We start from the raw sequence: 18,567 nt of genomic DNA, 5'->3' as shown, positions 1-18,567 counted from the left end.
CGGTACAGCCGCCGGGATTCTTTGTGAGTCGCACCAACAAGAATAAATATCTCTCAGGGAAGAAGAAGTGTGCGGGTGTATGATTCATGATTAAACTGAAAACCATATATCCGGAGGCTGCATTTATTGTAGCTTGGGTTTTAACAGCACCCGATGTCACAGAAAGGCCAAATACACAGGTTACCAGTACCGAGTTGACCTGCAGGGGTACGAGGTACTTGAGGTACAGTATGTATATAAAGGGAGGGATAAAGTGACTAGGCAACAGAAAATATAATAAACAGTGGCAGCGGCGTATGTGATGAGTCAAAAGAGTTGGTGCAAAAAGGGTCAATGCAGAGTCTGGGTAGCTATTTGGTGAACTATTTAGCAGTCTTATGGTTTGGGGGTAGAAGCTGTTTAGGGTCCTGTTGGTTCCAGAAGTGATGTCGGATGCCAAGCAGTTGCCATACCAAGCGGTGATGCAGCTCGTCAAGATGCTCTCGTTGGTGCAGCTGTAGAACTTTTTGAAGATCTGAGGGCCCATGTCAAATCTTTTCAGCCTCCTGAGGGGGAAGAGACATTGTCGTGCCTTCTTCACGACTGTGTTGGTTTGTATGGACCATGATAATTCTTTAGTGATGTTGACACCAAGGAACTTATGGCTCTCGACCCGCTCCATTACAGCTCCGTCGATGTCGTTGGGGGCATGCTCGGCCCTCTGTTTCCTGTAGTCCAAAATCGACTCCTTTGTCTTGCTGACGTTAGGGGAGATGTTGTTGTCCTGGCACCACACTGCTAGGTCTCTGACCTCTTCCATGTCAGCTGTATCATCATCACGGTGATCAGGCCAACCACCGTCATGTCGTCAGCAAACTTAATGATGATGTTGGAATCGTGCATGGCCACGCAGTCGTAGGTGAACTGAGAGTACAGGAGGAGACTAATTACGCACCCGTATTGAGGTATTACAGACTGGTTCAGGGATAGGTTGAAAATATCAGTAAAGACATGTTCCAGTTGGTCAGCGCATACTCTGAGTACGCATCCTGGTAATTAATCTGGCCCCGCGGCCTTGTGAATGTTTATCTGTTTAAAGGTCTTACTCACATTAGCTATGGAGAGCGAGATAGCACAGACGTCCAGAACAGTTGGTGCATTCATGCATGGTTCAGTGTTGCTTGCCTAGCATTTAGCTAGTCTGGTAGGGTTGCGTCACTGGGTAGTTAGCGGCTGGGTTTCCCTTTTCTTTGTAATCCGTTATAGTTTACAATCCGTTATAGTAGGATTCGATCTTTGTCCTGTATTGACACATTGACACATTGTATGTTTGATGGCTTCTTGGAGGTCGTAGCGGGATTCCTTATAATCGTCCGGATTAGTATCCCACTCCTTGAAAGTGGCAGCGCTAGTCTTTAGCTCAGTGCAAATGTTTTCTGTAATCAATGGCTTCCGTACGTACGGTCACTGTGGGGTCGTCGATGCACTTATTAATGAAGCTGGTGACTGAGGTGGTAAACTCCTCAATGTTATCAGATGAATCCCTGAACATATTCCAGTCTGTGCTAGCGAAATATTCCTGTAGCTTAGCATCCGGATCATCAGACCACTTCCCTATTGAGCGCGTCACTGGTACTTCCTGTTTGAGTTTTTGCTTGTAAGCAGGAATCGGGAGGATAGAGTTATGGTCAGATATGCCAAAGGGAGGGCGAGAGAGAGCCTTGTATGCCTTTCTGTGTGTTGAGTAGAGGTGATATAGAATTTTGTCTCCCTCGCTCTCCCTTTGGCACAGATGACATGGTGGTATAAATGAGGTAAAACGCATTTTAGTTTCCCTGCATTAAAACCACGAGCCACGAGAAGCACCGCCTCTGGATGTGCATGTTCTTGTTTACTTATGGCCTTATACAGCTCGTTGAGTGTGGTCTTAGTGCCAGCATCGGTTTGGGGGGTTAAATAGATAGCAACGAAAAATAGAGATGAAAACGCTCTTGGTAAATAGTATGGTCTAAAGCTTATCATGAGGTATTCTGACTAGCAAAAACTTGAGACTTCCTTAACATTAAAGATCGCACACCAGCTGTTGTTAACAAAGAGACACACCCCTCCCCCTCATTTTACCCGAGGCTGCCGACCGGTCTACAGTTCTTCAGGTCCTGCTAATAGGATAGTCTCAAATGGAGCTCATCCAGTTTGTTCTCTAGTGACAACAGAACGGAGTGTAGAGGCGGTTTATTTGCACTCCCCGTCGCTTCCTCTTTTGAGTCCTGGGGATTAAGGCCTGGTCCAGAGTAAGAACAACTTCTAGAACTGCCAACTCGTTGAAGTAGAATTTGTCATCCAAATCGAGATTAGTGATCGCAGTTCTACGTCCAGAAGCTGTTTTCAGTCATAGGAAATGATTATGTAAGATCAGCGTGAAAAAACACACAAAACACGCAGGATTGGTCAGGAGCCTGTATAACTCACATTGGTAAGATTTTGCCAAAAGCCATTGCCGAAATGCATACACCTGCATCGATGGCACAAACATACACACACGAACCTCCCCCTCTCAAGCACAAACATACACACACGAACCTCCCCCTCTCAAGCACAAACATACACACACGAACCTCCCCCTCTCAAGCACAAACATACACACACAAACCTCCCCCTCTCAAGCACAAACATACACACACGAACCTCCCCCTCTCAAGCACAAACATACACACACAAACCTCCCCCTCTCAAGCACAAACATACACTTTGACTGCCTTGTTGTCTGACTTTGTGTTTTATTTCCTCTTATTACTATTGTTCCCCCACCTCCAGCCATAAACAAATTTGTGCAAAGAGCTTTTTGTTCATATGTAAAATTTCTAGGATCTTTTGTTTCGGCTTATGAAACATGGGACCAACACTTTACATGTTGTGTTTATATTTTTGTTCAGTATACTGTATTTCAACCATCCTCATCACTACAGATATGGCACTTCTCACATTCTCTTTTCCTTCCCTATCCAACCCTGAGCTCTTTCTCTTTCTACACACAGAGTATCTTAATCACAACGGTTTATTTAGTTGGTAGATTAGACTTTGTGAAGCTTCAAACAGCCAATAACCAAAACACGCTGGACTGAATAACGCTCTGATTGGCCTTTTAACTCTGACATGACATGGGATCGCATTTTGAACATTTAATTGTTGTTCTGATTTAAACAGGCATCAGACAGGACACCCAGCTTTCTCTCCTCCTGCCCCAAGCCACTCTCTTATCTGACTGCATGCTCTGTGTATTTGATGGAGAGATTAAAGGAAGTGTGTGTGTGTGTGTGTGTGTGTGTGTGTGTGTGTGTGTGTGTGTGTGTGTGTGTGTGTGTGTGTGTGTGTGTGTGTGTGTGTGTGTGTGTGTGTGTGTGTGTGTGTGTGTGTGTGTGTGTGTGTGTATCAGAACATATACTCATATGCAGGATTTGACATGTTCCCAGGCAGAGTTACCAGAAATAAAGGACTGTGTACCATCATTCAGATAAGAGGTAGCTCATAGGAGTCAAACACAGTTGATTTTTATTTCAAACTAAAGTTTAGTCTCCCATAATCACTGGATGGCAGAAGAGAGTAGTGGTTGACTATGCGTAACTTTACAAAGCTCAAGAAGGAAGACATGTCTCTCTCTTATGGCCATAGGTTGATACCACAAAGTCATAACCAAGGTTTTGGGTGTTTCCAGTTCTCGCTGAAGTTATGCTTGGCAGTTGAAATTAGACTGCTGGCATAGGCAAGGATATGTAGCAGAGGAGGCTGGTGGGAGGAGCTCATTGTAATGGCTGGAATGGAATCAATGGAACGGAGTCAAACATATTGTTTCCATGTGTTTCGTGTGTTTGGTACCATTCAATTGAATCCATTCCAACCATTACACTGAGCCGTCCTCATATAGCTCCTTCCACCAGCCTCCTGTGATATGTATTCTATGCATCTATATACAGTGCATTCGGGAAGTATTCAGACCCCTTCACTTCTTCCACATTTTGTTACGTTACAGCCTTATTCTAAAATGGATTCAATTAATTTTTCCCCCACATTAATCTACACACAATACCCCATAATGACAAAGCGAAAATAGGTTTTTAGAAATACCTGGTTTACATAAGTATTCAGATCCTTTGCTATGAGACTTGCAATTGAGCTCAGGTGCATCCTGTTTCCATTGATCATCCTTGAGATGTTTCTACAACTTGATTGAAATCCACCTTTGGTAAATTCAATTGATTGGACATGATTTGGAAAGGCACACACCTGACTGTATAAGGTCCCACAGTGGACAGTGTATGTCCAAACCATGAGGTCAAAGGAATTGTCCATAAGGCTCTGAGACAAGATTGTGTCGAGGCAAAGATCTGGGGATCTGCAGCATTGAAGGTCCCCAAGAACACAGTGGCCTCCATCAGTCTTAAATGGAAGAAGTTTTGAGGCTGTAATCACTGCCGAAGGTGCTTCAACAATCTACTGAGAAAAAGGGTCTGAATATTTATGTAAATGTGATTTTTCATTTTTTATTCTTTATAAATTTGCAAAAATTTATAAAAACCTGTTTTTGCTTTGTCATTACGGGGTATTGTGTGTAGATTGATGATGAAAAAAAAACAATTGAATCAATTTTAGAATAAGGCTGTAATGTAACAAAATGTGGAAAAAGTCAAAGGGTCTGAATGCAGTGAATGTCACAGAGCTGGAATCCGTGTCTTATATTCTGACCTGCCTTATTAAATAACCAGAATTTGGAAACGGTTTATTGATTAAGTCTGAAGCTACCCGACTTCCTTGAATTCCTTTCAACTCCTAAATGTTTGTTCCTTTCACCGTGCACGGGAAGGGGTGTGTCCACCAGAGCTGTGGTCGGGAAGGGGTGTGTCCACCAGAGCTGTGGTCGGGAAGGGGTCTGTCCACCAGAGCTGTGCACGGGAAGGGGTGTGTCCACCAGAGCTATGGTCGGGAAGGGGTCTGTCCACCAGAGCTGTGGTCGGGAAGGGGTGTGTCCACCAGAGCTGTGGTCGGGAAGGGGTGTGTTCACCAGAGCTGTGCACGGGAAGGGGTCTGTCCACCAGAGCTGTGGTCGGGAAGGGGTCTGTCCACCAGAGCTGTGGTCGGGAAGGGGTCTGTCCACCAGAGCTGTGGTCGGGAAGGGGTCTGTCCACCAGAGCTGTGGTCGGGAAGGGGTCTGTCCACCAGAGCTGTGGTCGGGAAGGGGTGTGTCCACCAGAGCTGTGGTCGGGAAGGGGTCTGTCCACCAGAGCTGTGGTCGGGAAGGGGTGTGTCCACCAGAGCTGTGGTCGGGAAGGGGTCTGTCCACCAGAGCTGTGGTCGGGAAGGGGTCTGTCCACCAGAGCTGTGGTCGGGAAGGGGTCTGTCCACCAGAGCTGTGGTCAGGAAGGGGTCTGTCCACCAGAGCTGTGGTCGGGAAGGGGTGTGTCCACCAGAGCTGTGGTCGGGAAGGGGTGTGTCCACCAGAGCTGTGGTCGGGAAGGGGTCTGTCCACCAGAGCTGTGGTCGGGAAGGGGTCTGTCCACCAGAGCTGTGGTCGGGAAGGGGTCTGTCCACCAGAGCTGTGGTCAGGAAGGGGTCTGTCCACCAGAGCTGTGGTCGGGAAGGGGTGTGTCCACCAGAGCTGTGGTCGGGAAGGGGTCTGTCCACCAGAGCTGTGGTCGGGAAGGGGTCTGTCCACCAGAGCTGTGGTCGGGAAGGGGTCTGTCCACCAGAGCAGTGGTCGGGAAGGGGTCTGTCCACCAGAGCAGTGGTCGGGAAGGGGTCTGTCCACCAGAGCTGTGGTCGGGAAGGGGTCTGTCCACCAGAGCTGTGGTCGGGAAGGGGTCTGTCCACCAGAGCTGTGGTCGGGAAGGGGTCTGTCCACCAGAGCTGTGGTCGGGAAGGGGTGTGTCCACCAGAGCTGTGGTCGGGAAGGGGTGTGTCCACCAGAGCTGTGGTCGGGAAGGGGTGTGTCCACCAGAGCTGTGGTCAGGAAGGGGTGTGTCCACCAGAGCTGTGGTCAGGAAGGGGTGTGTCCACCAGAGCTGTGGTCAGGAAGGGGTGTGTCCACCAGAGCTGTGGTCAGGAAGGGGTGTGTCCACCAGAGCCGTGCTCGGGAAGGGGTGTGTCCACCAGAGCTGTGGTCGGGAAGGGGTGTGTCCACCAGAGCAGTGGTCGGGAAGGGGTGTGTCCACCAGAGCTGTGGTCGGGAAGGGGTGTGTCCACCAGAGCTGTGGTCGGGAAGGGGTGTGTCCACCAGAGCTGTGGTCGGGAAAGGGTGTGTCCACCAGAGCTGTGGTCGGGAAGGAGTGTGTCCACCAGAGCTGTGGTCGAGAAGGGGTGTGTCCACCAGAGCTGTGGGCGGGAAGGGGTGTGTCCACCAGAGCTGTGGTCGGGAGCGCCAGTTATCATGGTCCTATTCCCCTGCTCAGATGTTACATGCATTAACCAGTGTGTTATGTCATCAACTGTGCCATTGTGCACCAGATTGCTATAACATATGTAGCGGTTAGCTGATAGGTAAAATACCTATCCAGGTGGTGTGCGTCAGCAACGTCTGAGCAGAGGAACGGGGGTAATGTGTGTGCGGGGTAATGCAATTGCTCAATCCCAAGGGAGAGAGAAATGTGTACCCTGGTTTATTTGTGCTTAATGTAAGGTTCTACATAATAATAATAATAATAATTGTGATGTATACATTTATGTTAATTGAGAAATTGTTACCTGAATATAATGACTGTGATTTCATGCCTTTGTGGAAAGCATTGGTTTATAATTGGCTGGTAATGGTATGTTCCAGGTGGGAGGTAGGCCAATGCCAGCCAGGGCTAGAAAATACATTTCTGTCTAGGCCAACAGTGTTCTATCAGGGATTATTTAGGTCTTCTTCAGAGCTGTGTTTTAGTAATTGATTACTTTCAGTTAATCCGAGTTTATGTTTCTAGTCAAATGTCTACGTCCTGTTGCAAATAGATTTACATAGTGTACATTATTTTGGAGCTTTATTCCCACATTGCTGAAAAAGCTCTCACTCTTAGTCCAAGGGCCAGAGGGACACATTTCACATATTTGTCAACTTTGTGGTGGCAAAGTCTAATGATGATTTTCATTTCGTCTGACCCGGTTTCCACTAGATAGCACAGCCACAAGTAAAATGTGCTATATCGTAAACATTGTTTGTCTTAATGTAAGGTTAGGGTTAGGCATAAGGTTAACGGTGTGGTTAAGGTAAAGGTTAGGTTTAAAATTACATTTTAAGAAGAGAACTTGTAAGAATAAGCATGGTTTATGACTTCGTGGCTGTGGTAACTAGTGACGACCGGACTACCTGGGCTATTGAATCCATCTCTCTGCTTCCTCACTGTTCCCCCAGTCTAAACAGTGTTTCTCCACCTATACTTTTAGTAATGCCAGAAAACCACCACTGAGTGGAGTCTCACCTCCACTGCAACATGTTTAGCTGCCGTAGATGTTCATATCATTTGACAGCCAACTCATTATGTAGGAGAAGTTGCATTGTTGTGACGCTTTAACCTCTATTCAATACTACACCCCCAGTTACCTGCCTGTAAGGCGAGTGAATGGCATTTCTATGTTATTTTTATAGAACCAACAGGTGAGTTTAAACACTCTTTTCATCACATATACATTTGAATGTTAATGTCTCCATCCCCCAATTATTGTATTGTCTCTCCTCTGTCTTTTTATGAACATGTCTGTCCTCTGTCTGATGATTAACATATCTCTCTTCCTCAGGGCCAGCCTGGTCTTCTTGGTTCTCAGGGCCCCCAGGGGCCTCCAGGACGTATAGGGGACCCAGGAGTCCAGGGAGTCCAGGGAGAGAAGGGCGACAGGGGCAGAGGAGGCTTCATCGGCCCCAAGGGTTCTGTGGTGAGGAACACTACTGACTGGGGAATTCTTCTCTAGAGATCTCAGATACCGGCCTAGTAGTGTGTCCACTCATCGAGTTTTGGTATGGACTTATATACAGTGGGTGTTTTTCCTTTCTCCGCAGGGGATGACTGGTGTTCCTGGGTTTTCCGGGTTGGACGGTATTCCTGTAAGTGGGATTAAGATGATTTTCTCCAAAAAAAGAATAAATTACAGACACACATGCCAAAAAAAACATCTGCTGTTATTTTGTTTATACTTTAGGAAATGTACTGATGTTGTTAAGGATACTCATGAACTGCTCCATGTCATCATCCAGGGCCACCCAGGACAGGCTGGGCCTCGTGGGAAACCTGGAGCAGACGGATGCAACGGAACACATGGAGACTCAGGGTCGGCAGGGCAACCAGGCTACGATGGCCAGCCCGGGTATAATGTACGTATGAGCCCAGTTGATGTCACCAGAGATTGTTTGTAGAGAAAGAATCAGGGTTTCCACCTTGTAGACTGAGACATTGAATAACTTCCTTTCTTTATATTTTCTCTTTTAATTGTCTACTCATTCCCCCCTCTCACTCTCTCTCACTCTCTTTCTCTCTCTCCGTCTCTGTCTCTCCGTCTCTCTCTCTCTCGCTCTCTCTCTCTCTCTCTCTCTCTCTCTCTCTCTCTCTCTCTCTCTCTCTCTCTCACTCTCTTTCTCTCTCTCTGTCTATCTCTCTCTCTCCGTCTCTCTCGCTCTCTGTCTCTCTCTCACTCTCTTTCTTTCTCTTTCTCTCACTCTCTTTCTCTCTCTCTGTCTCTCTCTCTGTCTCTCTCCGTCTCTCTCTCTCTCTCGCTCTCTCTCGCTCTCTCTCGCTCTCTCTCGCTCTCTCTCTCCGTCTCTCTCTCTCTCTCTGTGTCTCTCTTTCTCTGTCTCTCTCTCCGTCTCTCTCTCCGTCTTGCTCTCTCTTGCTCTCTCTCTGTCTCTCTCTCTCTCTCTCTCTCTCTCTCTCCCTCTGTCTCTCTCTCTCCGTTTCTCTCCACAGGGTCAGATGGGCAGGAAGGGACAGAAGGGAGACACTCTGGAGCTGAGTGTGTTCATGGAGCGCTTCAGGGTGAGAGGAGAGGGCTGGAGGACGTGGAATAGATCTGATATAGTATTACATACAGTAGTATCACCTCCAAAGGCTGTCAGAGCACTGTATGACCTCTGTGTCCATAGTAAAGGCTGTTTTAAATGGTACATCATGTCAGTTGGGCCAGTAACCGAAAGGTCGCTGGATAAAATACTCGAGCCGATAAGGTGAAAAATCTGTTGATATGCCCTTGAGCAAGGCACTTAACCCTAATTTGCTCCAGGGATGCTGTACTACTATGGCTGACCCTGTAAAACAGCACATTTCACTGCACCTATCCAGTGTATGTGACTGCTTTTAACATGGCACCGACTGGTGAGACACTTCAAGAGGGTGGTCAGGTGTACGTGCTAGCAAGGCAGAGGTCCCGGGAGGAAATGGTACTCGCTAAGCAAGCAGTGTGACATCCTTTACACTAGTGCCGTAACCCTGATCTACAGTTGCGCTCAGCTCAACGCTGGAGTCGCTGTTGAGTAAGTTTGAGGGGTGATTGTAGTACACGGGAATGTGTGCAACTTCCTCCTCAGCCTGAAGTGTCACCAATTGCTCCAGAAAATAGCTAGGTTTTCATGTGGCGCTGACTGGTGAGATTCTTCAGGATGGCAGTCACGTGTACTAGCAAGGCAGAGGTCCTGAGTTTGCTCCAGGTATTCGCCGAATCAGGAGGAAGTGGTACTCGCTAAGCAAACAGCGTGACGTCCTTTACACACACATGATGTGCTCTTGTATTCTACAAACAAACAACCTCTTCTCTCTCTGTGACTTTTCTAAAGGGAGGTTCAGGGCACCCCGGATATCCTGGATTAGTTGTGAGTATATTTACATTGACTGCTGCTACTCGCTGTTTATCATCTAATCATCTATACATAGTCACTGTACTACACTCTACATGTACACATTACCTCAACTAACCTGTACCCCTTGCTATATATACACATTACCTCAGCTAACCTGTACCCCTACCTACATATACACATTACCTCAACTAACCTGTTCCCTTACCTATATATACACATTACCTCAACTAACCTGTACCCCTTCCTATATATACACATTACCTCAACTAACCTCTACCCCTTCCTACATGTACACATTACCTCAACTAACCTGTACCCCTTCCTATATATACACATTACCTCAACTAACCTCTACCCCTACCTACATGTCAACATTACCTCAACTAACCTGTACCCCTACCTACATGTCAACATTACCTCAACTAACCTGTTCCCTTACCTATATATACACATTACCTCAACTAACCTGTTCCCTTACCTATATATACACATTACCTCAACTAACCTGTACCCCTTCCTACATGTAAACATTACCTCAACTAACCTGTACCCCTACCTACATGTACATATGTCCTCAACTAACCTGTACCCCTACCTACATGTACACATTACCTCAACTAACCTGTACCCCTACTTACATGTACATATGACCTCAACTAACCTGTACCCCCTACCTACATGTACATATGACCTCAACTAACCTGTACCCCTACCTACATGTACATATGACCTCAACTAACCTGTACCCCTACCTACATGTACACATTACCTCAACTAACCTGTACCCCTACCTACATGTACATATGACCTCAACTAACCTGTACCCCTACCTACATGTAAACATTACCTCAACTAACCTGTACCCCTACCCACATGTAAACATTACCTCAACTAACCTGTACCCCTACCCACATGTAAACATTACCTCAACTAACCTGTACCCCTACCTACATGTAAACATTACCTCAACTAACCTGTACCCCTACCCACATGTAAACATGACCTCAACTAACCTGTACCCCTACCCACATGTAAACATGACCTCAACTAACCTGTACCCCTACCCACATGTAAACATTACCTCAACTAACCTATACCCCTACCTACATGTACACATTACCTCAACTAACCTGTACCCCTACCCACATGTAAACATTACCTCAACTAACCTATACTCCTACCTACATGTACACATTACCTCAACTAACCTATACCCCTACCTACATGTACATATGACCTCGGATAAACCTGTACCCCTCACATTTATTTGGTACCAGGCCCCCTGTATAAAGCCTCGTAATTGTTATGTAATTCTACTGTGTTACATTTTATTTTTACTTTACTTTATTGAGAAAATATGTTCTTAACTATATTTCTTGGACTGCACTTTTGGTTAAGGGCTTGTAAGTAAGTATTTCACGGTATTCGGTGCATGTGACAAATAACATTTGATTTGATTACAACGCTGACGCCTTTCCCAGTCACTTTAACCTTATGGTACAAGATAGCCTGCATATTCAACTATTGATATACTACATGTTATAAATTGCATTGCACTCTGACGTTCTCTCTCTCAGGGTCCTCAGGGTTACCCAGGTCGGTCTGGCTACAGAGGACTCCCGGGACCACAGGTTGGTGGTGTGTGTTTTGTGTGTGAATGTGTTGCTGTACCTTATACCATACACAACCTTCTGTGACATACTCTGTACTAGATACCTAATCATTCTTCTGGTTTGTCTCAGGGCCCACAAGGGTATCCTGGTCTTCCTGGGCCAAAGGTAAGGTCTATGTTTCATCTCTCCTACATGACTAGTGAATCAGATAAACCTAATTCTAAGGATGTTTTAACCTGGTGTGTTTTCTGCTCAGGGCACCATGACCAAAGTGTTGAAAGGGGTCAAAGGAGAACCTGTGAGTGGCTACAGGCACTTTTATTCGATTTTTATATAGTTTGTACTGCCCAGCACTTCATGTGTTTAACTACAAAAAAAAATGATTTGTCAGTGCTGTCCTCATCTCTGCTGTAATCTTCTTACTGCACTTCTCTCTCTGGCCACAGGGTGACGCTGGAAAGCCTGGTCCCCAAGGGAACTCCACCCATTCCCAGACCGGTCCAATTACTGGACCCAATGTCAGTACAGCTCCACACTCCACTTTAATATGGTCAAAAACATACAATTAATATGGATCTTTTCCCAGTGATTCTGATTGTGTGTTGACCGAGTCACTCTAATGCTGTTCTGTTCTGAGTCCAGGGCATAAAGGGCGAGAAAGGGTTGAAAGGTGATACTGGTCCTGAGGTAAGTGACCTCTCTTCTCCTGTGGTCTTTATAACACCATGCTCCATCCTAACATGTGTAGACACAATGGGACATGTTAGCAATGCAGATTATTGTTGACTAACTCATCTCTGTTATCTGTTTCTTATCAGGCTGACAACAAAGGAGAGACTGGTGTTATAGGGATGCCTGGACAACGGGTTAGCATCATACAAATGTTATACATACATTATACTGTATGCATTGCGCATGAACATATTAACCTGCCCCCTGTCACTGCTTGTGACATACTGACATGTTGAATGTTTATGTGTGTTCTTTCAGGGCATCCCTGGTCAGGATGGAGAGCAAGGACTGAGGGTATGAGTGTGTAGCCAAACAATGCCAAGACCTCTATATAATTCAGGGGAGGCTGCTGAGGGGAGGACGGCTCATAATAATGTCTGGAATGGAGTAAATGGACTGGTATCAAACAAAGTCATTTGATTCCATTCACTCCATTCCAGCCATAACAGACAGTTCCAGATATTATTATGAACCGTCCTCCCCTCATCAGCCTCCACTGATATAATTACACTAGAATGTTTTGGTCTTTGCATAGGTTTGTATGGGCCAATAGAGGTGTTGCAGTTGCATATTTTGTCCTCTAGATGGTGCTGTTGTCTAACTATCCCCCTTCCCTCCCCCTCTCTATTCATATTTCTCTATCTATCTATCTCTCTCTCTCTCTCTCTCTCTCTCTCTATCTCTCTGTTTCTCTCTATCCCTCCTGCTTCCTCTCTTCCTCCCTTCCTATCTCTCCCTCTCTGTCTCTCTCTATCTCTCTCTCTCTGTCTCTCTCTATCCCTCCTGCCTCCTCTCTTCCTCCCTTTTTCTCTCTGTCTCTCTCTATCCCTCCTGCTTCCTCTCTTCCTCCCTTCCTCTCTCTCTCTCTCTCTTTCTCTATTTCCCTCCTGCTTCCTCTCTTCCTCCCTTCCCCTCTCTCTCTCTCTCTCTCTGTCTCTCTCTATCCCTCCTGCTTCCTCTCTTCCTCCCTTTCTCTCTCTCTGTCTCTCTCTATCCCTCCTGCTTCCTCTCTTCCTCCCTTTCTCTCTCTCTCTCTATCCCTCCTGCTTCCTCTCTTCCTCCCTTTCTCTCTCTGTCTCTCTCTATCCCTCCTGCTTCCTCTCTTCCTCCCTTTCTCTCTCTCTCTATATCCCTCCTGCTTCCTCTCTCTCTCTCTCTCTCTCTCTCTCTATCCCTCCTGCTTCCTCCCTTTCTCTCTCTCTGTCTGTCTCTATCCCTCCTGCTTCCTCTCTTCCTCCCTTTCTCTCTCTGTCTCTCTCTATCCCTCCTGCTTCCTCTCTTCCTCCCTTTCTCTCTCTCTCTATATCCCTCCTGCTTCCTCTCTCTCTCTCTCTCTCTCTCTATCCCTCCTGCTTCCTCCCTTTCTCTCTCTCTCTCTGTCTCTATCCCTCCTGCTTCCTCTCTTCCTCCCTTTCTCTCTCTCTCTCTATCCCTCCTGCTTCCTCTCTTCCTCCCTTTCTCTCTCTCTCTATATCCCTCCTGCTTCCTCTCTCTCTCTCTCTCTTTCTCTCTCTCTATCCCTCCTGCTTCCTCCCTTTCTCTCTCTCTGTCTGTCTCTATCCCTCCTGCTTCCTCCCTTTCTCTCTCTCTCTCTATCCCTCCTGCTTCCTCTCTTCCTCCCTTTCTCTCTCTGTCTCTCTCTATCCCTCCTGCTTCCTCTCTTCCTCCCTTCCTCTCTCTCTCTCTCTCTCTCTCTCTCTCTCTCTCTCTCTCTCTCTCTCTCTCTCTCTCTATCCCTCCTGCTTCCTCTTTTCCTCCCTCCCTTCCTCTCTCTCTCTCTCTCTCTCTCTCTCTCTCTCTCTCTCTCTCTCTCCCTCCTGCTTCCTCTCTTCCTCCCTTCCTCTCTCTCTCTCTCTCCAGGGGGACGTGGGAGAACCAGGACTGAGGGGCAGAGATGGTCAAAAGGTGATCCTACAGTTAATACTCACATCAAAACACAGTTTTGAGCTTTGAGAGACACTAGTCCATTATAAACGTTCATTCAAATCCTTACACACAGAAACTGTATAGTAGGTTTTAACAGATGGGTGTTGTGGCTTTTAGGGTTCCAGAGGAGAACCAGGGGAGCTGATTTATCATGATGGTCCCTCAGGAGGGCAGGACAGAGGTATGATTAACCAGTCAAATCATCAAACCCTTTTCTATCAACGAGTCAGTTTTCATTCAAGTCAATCAGCTACACTCTCAGCATGTCTATCAATATACAGTATCGTCTTACTCCAGGTAGTCAACTTTTCATTGAATATGGGAGTTTTTATATTATGTTCCTTACTGTTATATTGTTATAACATTGATTATTATATAGATATTGATTGGTGTCCATTTTGGGGTTGGGTTGGGTGGTGTAGTTGGTCCCCCTGGTCCTCCTGGACAGCTGGGTCCCCAGGGCCAGAGGGGTCTGGAGGGGGAGAAAGGTCTTCCAGGCCGCGCTGGACCTCCTGCCAGGAAGGATCATGATCAACAACAAGGTCAGTGCCAAAACCTTACTTATCCAGTCAGTGATCCGTAGTGTTACTTAGCTAGTAGATTTCTCTATTGTACTTACTATAATGGTAGAATAACCCATTTTTAAAACTGTATTGTTAACAAGTTTTAAAACAAGATGATGTGAATAAAAATTGAAAAAAAAAACACAAGATGATGTATTGTGTAGTTGTGTTTTGTGTTTTTCAAACGTTTGGTTTCCTCAGTAATCATTCATCTTCTATCTCCTTCATCTTTTATGTTCCAACAGTGGTGGATCTGTGGGGTCCATTCGGAGAGCCGGGGGTAAAGGGAGAGATGGGCGAACCTGGAGAGCTAGGTATCCCTGCCCTCAGCCCCGGACCCCCGGGTATCAATGGCCTGCCTGGGCTCGGGGGCCCACCCGGACCACCAGGATCATGTGAGTGTGGACATGAAAGAGATTCATTTTGATATTTTATTAAAATGTTGTATAGGGTGATATTTAAAGTAACTGTCCAGTGTTTCCGGATTTCTGTGAAAGATGACATATCATTAATTACAATACAACATAAAAGATTTGTATTAAGTATGTTAAAAAGCATTCCTGTATTTGAATGATGTGGGTGTATCCCAGTCAATAAAAATATGAATGTGGGTAGACCGCTGATTGGCTCGCTCAGCCGACATCATATTCTAGGAGGAAAAATCAAGCATTTTTTAAACAGTCCTCTTGAGATACATGTTTGAGGTGGCGTTTCTAAATGGGGTTTTTTCTCTCCAATTTATACTTTGGCCACAAATACAAGTATAGTCAACAACAATATTTGGGAGTTGACAGAATATTAACTTTTAAAAGTAAGATTTTTACTGGACAGTTACATTAAGGATTGTTGTGGAGTGTCTGTATGTCTTAATATGTGCCTCTCTGTGTCTAAATATCTGCAGGGGCGGACTTCTACAAGGGATTTTCAGGGCCGAGGGGGCGGCCAGGCTCTGCGGGAAGAAAAGGACTGAAAGGTGCGTGTTCACAACGTAATGTTCATTTCTGCACTATGATCACGTTATGTGTTACAGTATAGCTGATCGGAATGTGTGTGTTTTAGGTGATCACGGGTTGTGCGAGTGCAACATTGTCCATTCCCCTCCGGGCCTGCCCGGCCCTGCTGGTAGCCAAGGCGACACTGGAAAGAGTGGCGAGGTTGGTCAGCAGGGAGAGTCAGGAGAGCCAGGACCCCGAGGTGTCATCGGACTGCCTGTAAGAACAACTTACACCACCTTAGCTTGACAACATCTACCTCACAACAAACATGCACTCACTCACACACCCACACACACAGACAGACATACGCACATACAGTGCCTTGCGAAAGTATTCGGCCCCCTTGAACTTTGCGACCTTTTGCCACATTTCAGGCTTCAAACATAAAGATATAACATTTTATTTTTTTGTGAAGAATCAACAACAAGTGGGACACAATCATGAAGTGGAACGACATTTACTGGATATTTCAAACTTTTTTAACAAATCAAAAACTGAAAAATTGGGCGTGCAAAATTATGGAGAGCATTTGTGAACAGCAGTTTTCAGTTCTTTCCACAGATTCTCGATTGGATTCAGGTCTGGACTTTGACTTGGCCATTCTAACACCTGGATATGTTTATTTTTGAACCATTCCATTGTAGATTTTGCTTTATGTTTTGGATCATTGTCTTGTTGGAAGACAAATCTCCGTCCCAGTCTCAGGTCTTTTGCAGACTCCATCAGGTTTTCTTCCAGAATGGTCCTGTATTTGGCTCCATCCATCTTCCCATCAATTTTAACCATCTTCCCTGTCCCTGCTGAAGAAAAGCAGGCCCAAACCATGATGCTGCCACCACCATGTTTGACAGTGGAGATGGTGTGTTCAGGGTGATGAGCTGTGTTGCTTTTACACCATACATAATGTTTTGCATTGTTGCAAAAAGTTCCATTTTGGTTTCATCTGACCAGAGCACCTTCTTCCACATGTTTGGTGTATCTCCCAGGTGGCTTGTGGCAAACTTTAAACAACCATTTTTATGGATATCTTTAAGAAATGGCTTTCTTCTTGCCACTCTTCCATAAAGTCCAGATTTGTGCAATATACGACTGATTGTTGTCCTATGGACAGAGTCTCCCACCTCAGCTGTATATCTCTGCAGTTCATCCAGAGTGATCATGGGCCTCTTGGCTGCATCTCTGATCAGTCTTCTCCTTGTATGAGCTGAAAGTTTAGAGGGATGGCCAGGTCTTGGTAGATTTGCAGTGGTCTGATACTCCTTCCATTTCAATATTATCGCTTGCACAGTGCTCCTTGGGATGTTTAAAGCTTGGGAAATCTTTTTGTATCCAAATCCGGCTTTAAACTTCTTCACAACAGTATCTCTGACCTGCCTGGTGTGTTCCTTGTTCTTCATGATGCTCTCTGCGCTTTTAACGGACCTTTGAGTCTATCACAGTGCAGGTGCATTTATACGGAGACTTGATTACACACAGGTGGATTGTATTTATCATCATTAGTCATTTAGGTCAACATTGGATCATTCAGAGATCCTCACTGAACTTCTGGAGAGAGTTTGCTGCACTGAAAGTAAAGGGGCTGAATAATTTTGCACGCCCAATTTTTCAGTTTTTGATTTGTTAAAAAAGTTTGAAATATCCAATAAATGTCGTTCCACTTCTTGATTGTGTCCCACTTGTTGTTGATTCTTCACAAAAAATACAGTTTTATATCTTTATGTTTGAATCCCCTCCCTCCTCCTCATCCTCTCTCCCTCCTCCTCCTCTCTCCCTCCCTCATCCTCTCTCCGTCCCTCCCTCCTCCTCGTCCTCTCTCCCTCGTCCTCGTCCTCTCTCCCTCCTCCTCCCTCCTCCTCCCTCCTCCTCCTCTCTCTCTCTTCCGCCTCCTCCTCTCGTGCTCCCTCCTCCTCCTCTCTCTCTCCCTCCTCCTCCCTCCTCCTCCTCCTGCTCCTCTCTCTCTCCCTCCTCCTCCCTCCTCCTCCTCCTCCTCCTCGTCATCTCTCCCTCCTCCTCCTCCTCTCTCTCTCCCTCCTCCTCCTCCTCCTCCCTCCTCCTCCTCCTCCTCCACATCCTCTCTCCCTCCTCCTCTCTCCTCCTCCTCCTCCTCCTCGTCCTCTCTCCCTCCTCCTCATCCTCTCTCCCTCCTCCTCCTCTTCCTCCTCCTTCTCGTCCTCTCTCCCTCCTCCTCCTCGTCATCTCTCCCTCCTCCTCCTCTCTCTCTCCCTCCTCCTCCTCCTCCTCCCTCCTCCTCCTCCTCCTCCACATCCTCTCTCCCTCCTCCTCCCTCCTCCTCCTCCTCCTCCTCCTCCTCTCTCCCTCCTCCTCCTCCTCTCTCCCTCCTCCTCCTCCTCTTCCTCTTCCTCCTCGTCCTCTCTCCCTCCTCCTCATCCTCTCTCCCTCCTCCTCTCTCCCTCCTCCTCATCCTCTCTCCCTCCTCCTCCTCCTCCTCCTCCTCCTCGTCCTCTCTCCCTCCTCCTCATCCTCTCTCCCTCCTCCTCCTCCTCTTCCTCTTCCTTCTCGTCCTCTCTCCCTCCTCCTCATCCTCTCTCCCTCCTCCTCCTCCTCCTCCTCCTCCTCGTCCTCTCTCCCTCCTCCTCATCCTCTCTCCCTCCTCCTCCTCCTCTTCCTCCTCCTCCTCGTCCTCTCTCCCTCCTCCTCAGGGGTTCCCTGGTGCCACAGGACAACCGGGTCCAAAGGGCAGGAAGGGCGACTTCATTCAGGCCAAAGAGAAAGGTGAAGTATTCTTATTCACTTTCTTGCATGTAAGTCACAGGAGGTTGGCGGCACCTGAATTGGGGGAACGGGCTCGTGTTAATAACTGGAGCAGAATAGGTGGAATGGTATCAAATACAACAAACACATTGTTTCCATGTGATGATGCCATTCCATTTGCTCCATTCCAGCCATTATTATGAGCCATCCTCCCCTCATCAGCCTCCACTGGTGGA

General features: G+C 46.7%; 1 protein-coding gene across 1 annotated transcript in view; it reads left to right on the top strand.

The window, feature by feature from the left end:
- The window catches only part of LOC135519083 (collagen alpha-2(IV) chain-like), a 139,488-nt gene that overhangs the window by 96,177 nt on the left and 24,744 nt on the right, over window positions 1–18,567 (top strand). Inside the window, exons 5-23 of the mRNA XM_064944141.1 lie at window positions 7,744–7,878; window positions 8,003–8,047; window positions 8,198–8,314; window positions 8,904–8,972; window positions 9,767–9,802; window positions 11,368–11,421; window positions 11,533–11,568; window positions 11,660–11,701; window positions 11,850–11,921; window positions 12,046–12,090; window positions 12,222–12,269; window positions 12,394–12,429; window positions 13,996–14,040; window positions 14,179–14,242; window positions 14,484–14,603; window positions 14,870–15,019; window positions 15,526–15,597; window positions 15,684–15,835; window positions 18,280–18,352. Coding sequence (XP_064800213.1) covers window positions 7,744–7,878; window positions 8,003–8,047; window positions 8,198–8,314; window positions 8,904–8,972; window positions 9,767–9,802; window positions 11,368–11,421; window positions 11,533–11,568; window positions 11,660–11,701; window positions 11,850–11,921; window positions 12,046–12,090; window positions 12,222–12,269; window positions 12,394–12,429; window positions 13,996–14,040; window positions 14,179–14,242; window positions 14,484–14,603; window positions 14,870–15,019; window positions 15,526–15,597; window positions 15,684–15,835; window positions 18,280–18,352 — 1,411 coding nt within the window. The remainder of the gene's footprint in view (window positions 1–7,743; window positions 7,879–8,002; window positions 8,048–8,197; window positions 8,315–8,903; window positions 8,973–9,766; window positions 9,803–11,367; window positions 11,422–11,532; window positions 11,569–11,659; window positions 11,702–11,849; window positions 11,922–12,045; window positions 12,091–12,221; window positions 12,270–12,393; window positions 12,430–13,995; window positions 14,041–14,178; window positions 14,243–14,483; window positions 14,604–14,869; window positions 15,020–15,525; window positions 15,598–15,683; window positions 15,836–18,279; window positions 18,353–18,567) is intronic.

This window comes from Oncorhynchus masou, chromosome 29 (assembly GCF_036934945.1).
Source record: "Oncorhynchus masou masou isolate Uvic2021 chromosome 29, UVic_Omas_1.1, whole genome shotgun sequence".
Lineage (NCBI taxonomy): Eukaryota > Metazoa > Chordata > Actinopteri > Salmoniformes > Salmonidae > Oncorhynchus > Oncorhynchus masou.
This window is presented reverse-complemented; position numbering and strand designations above follow the sequence as displayed.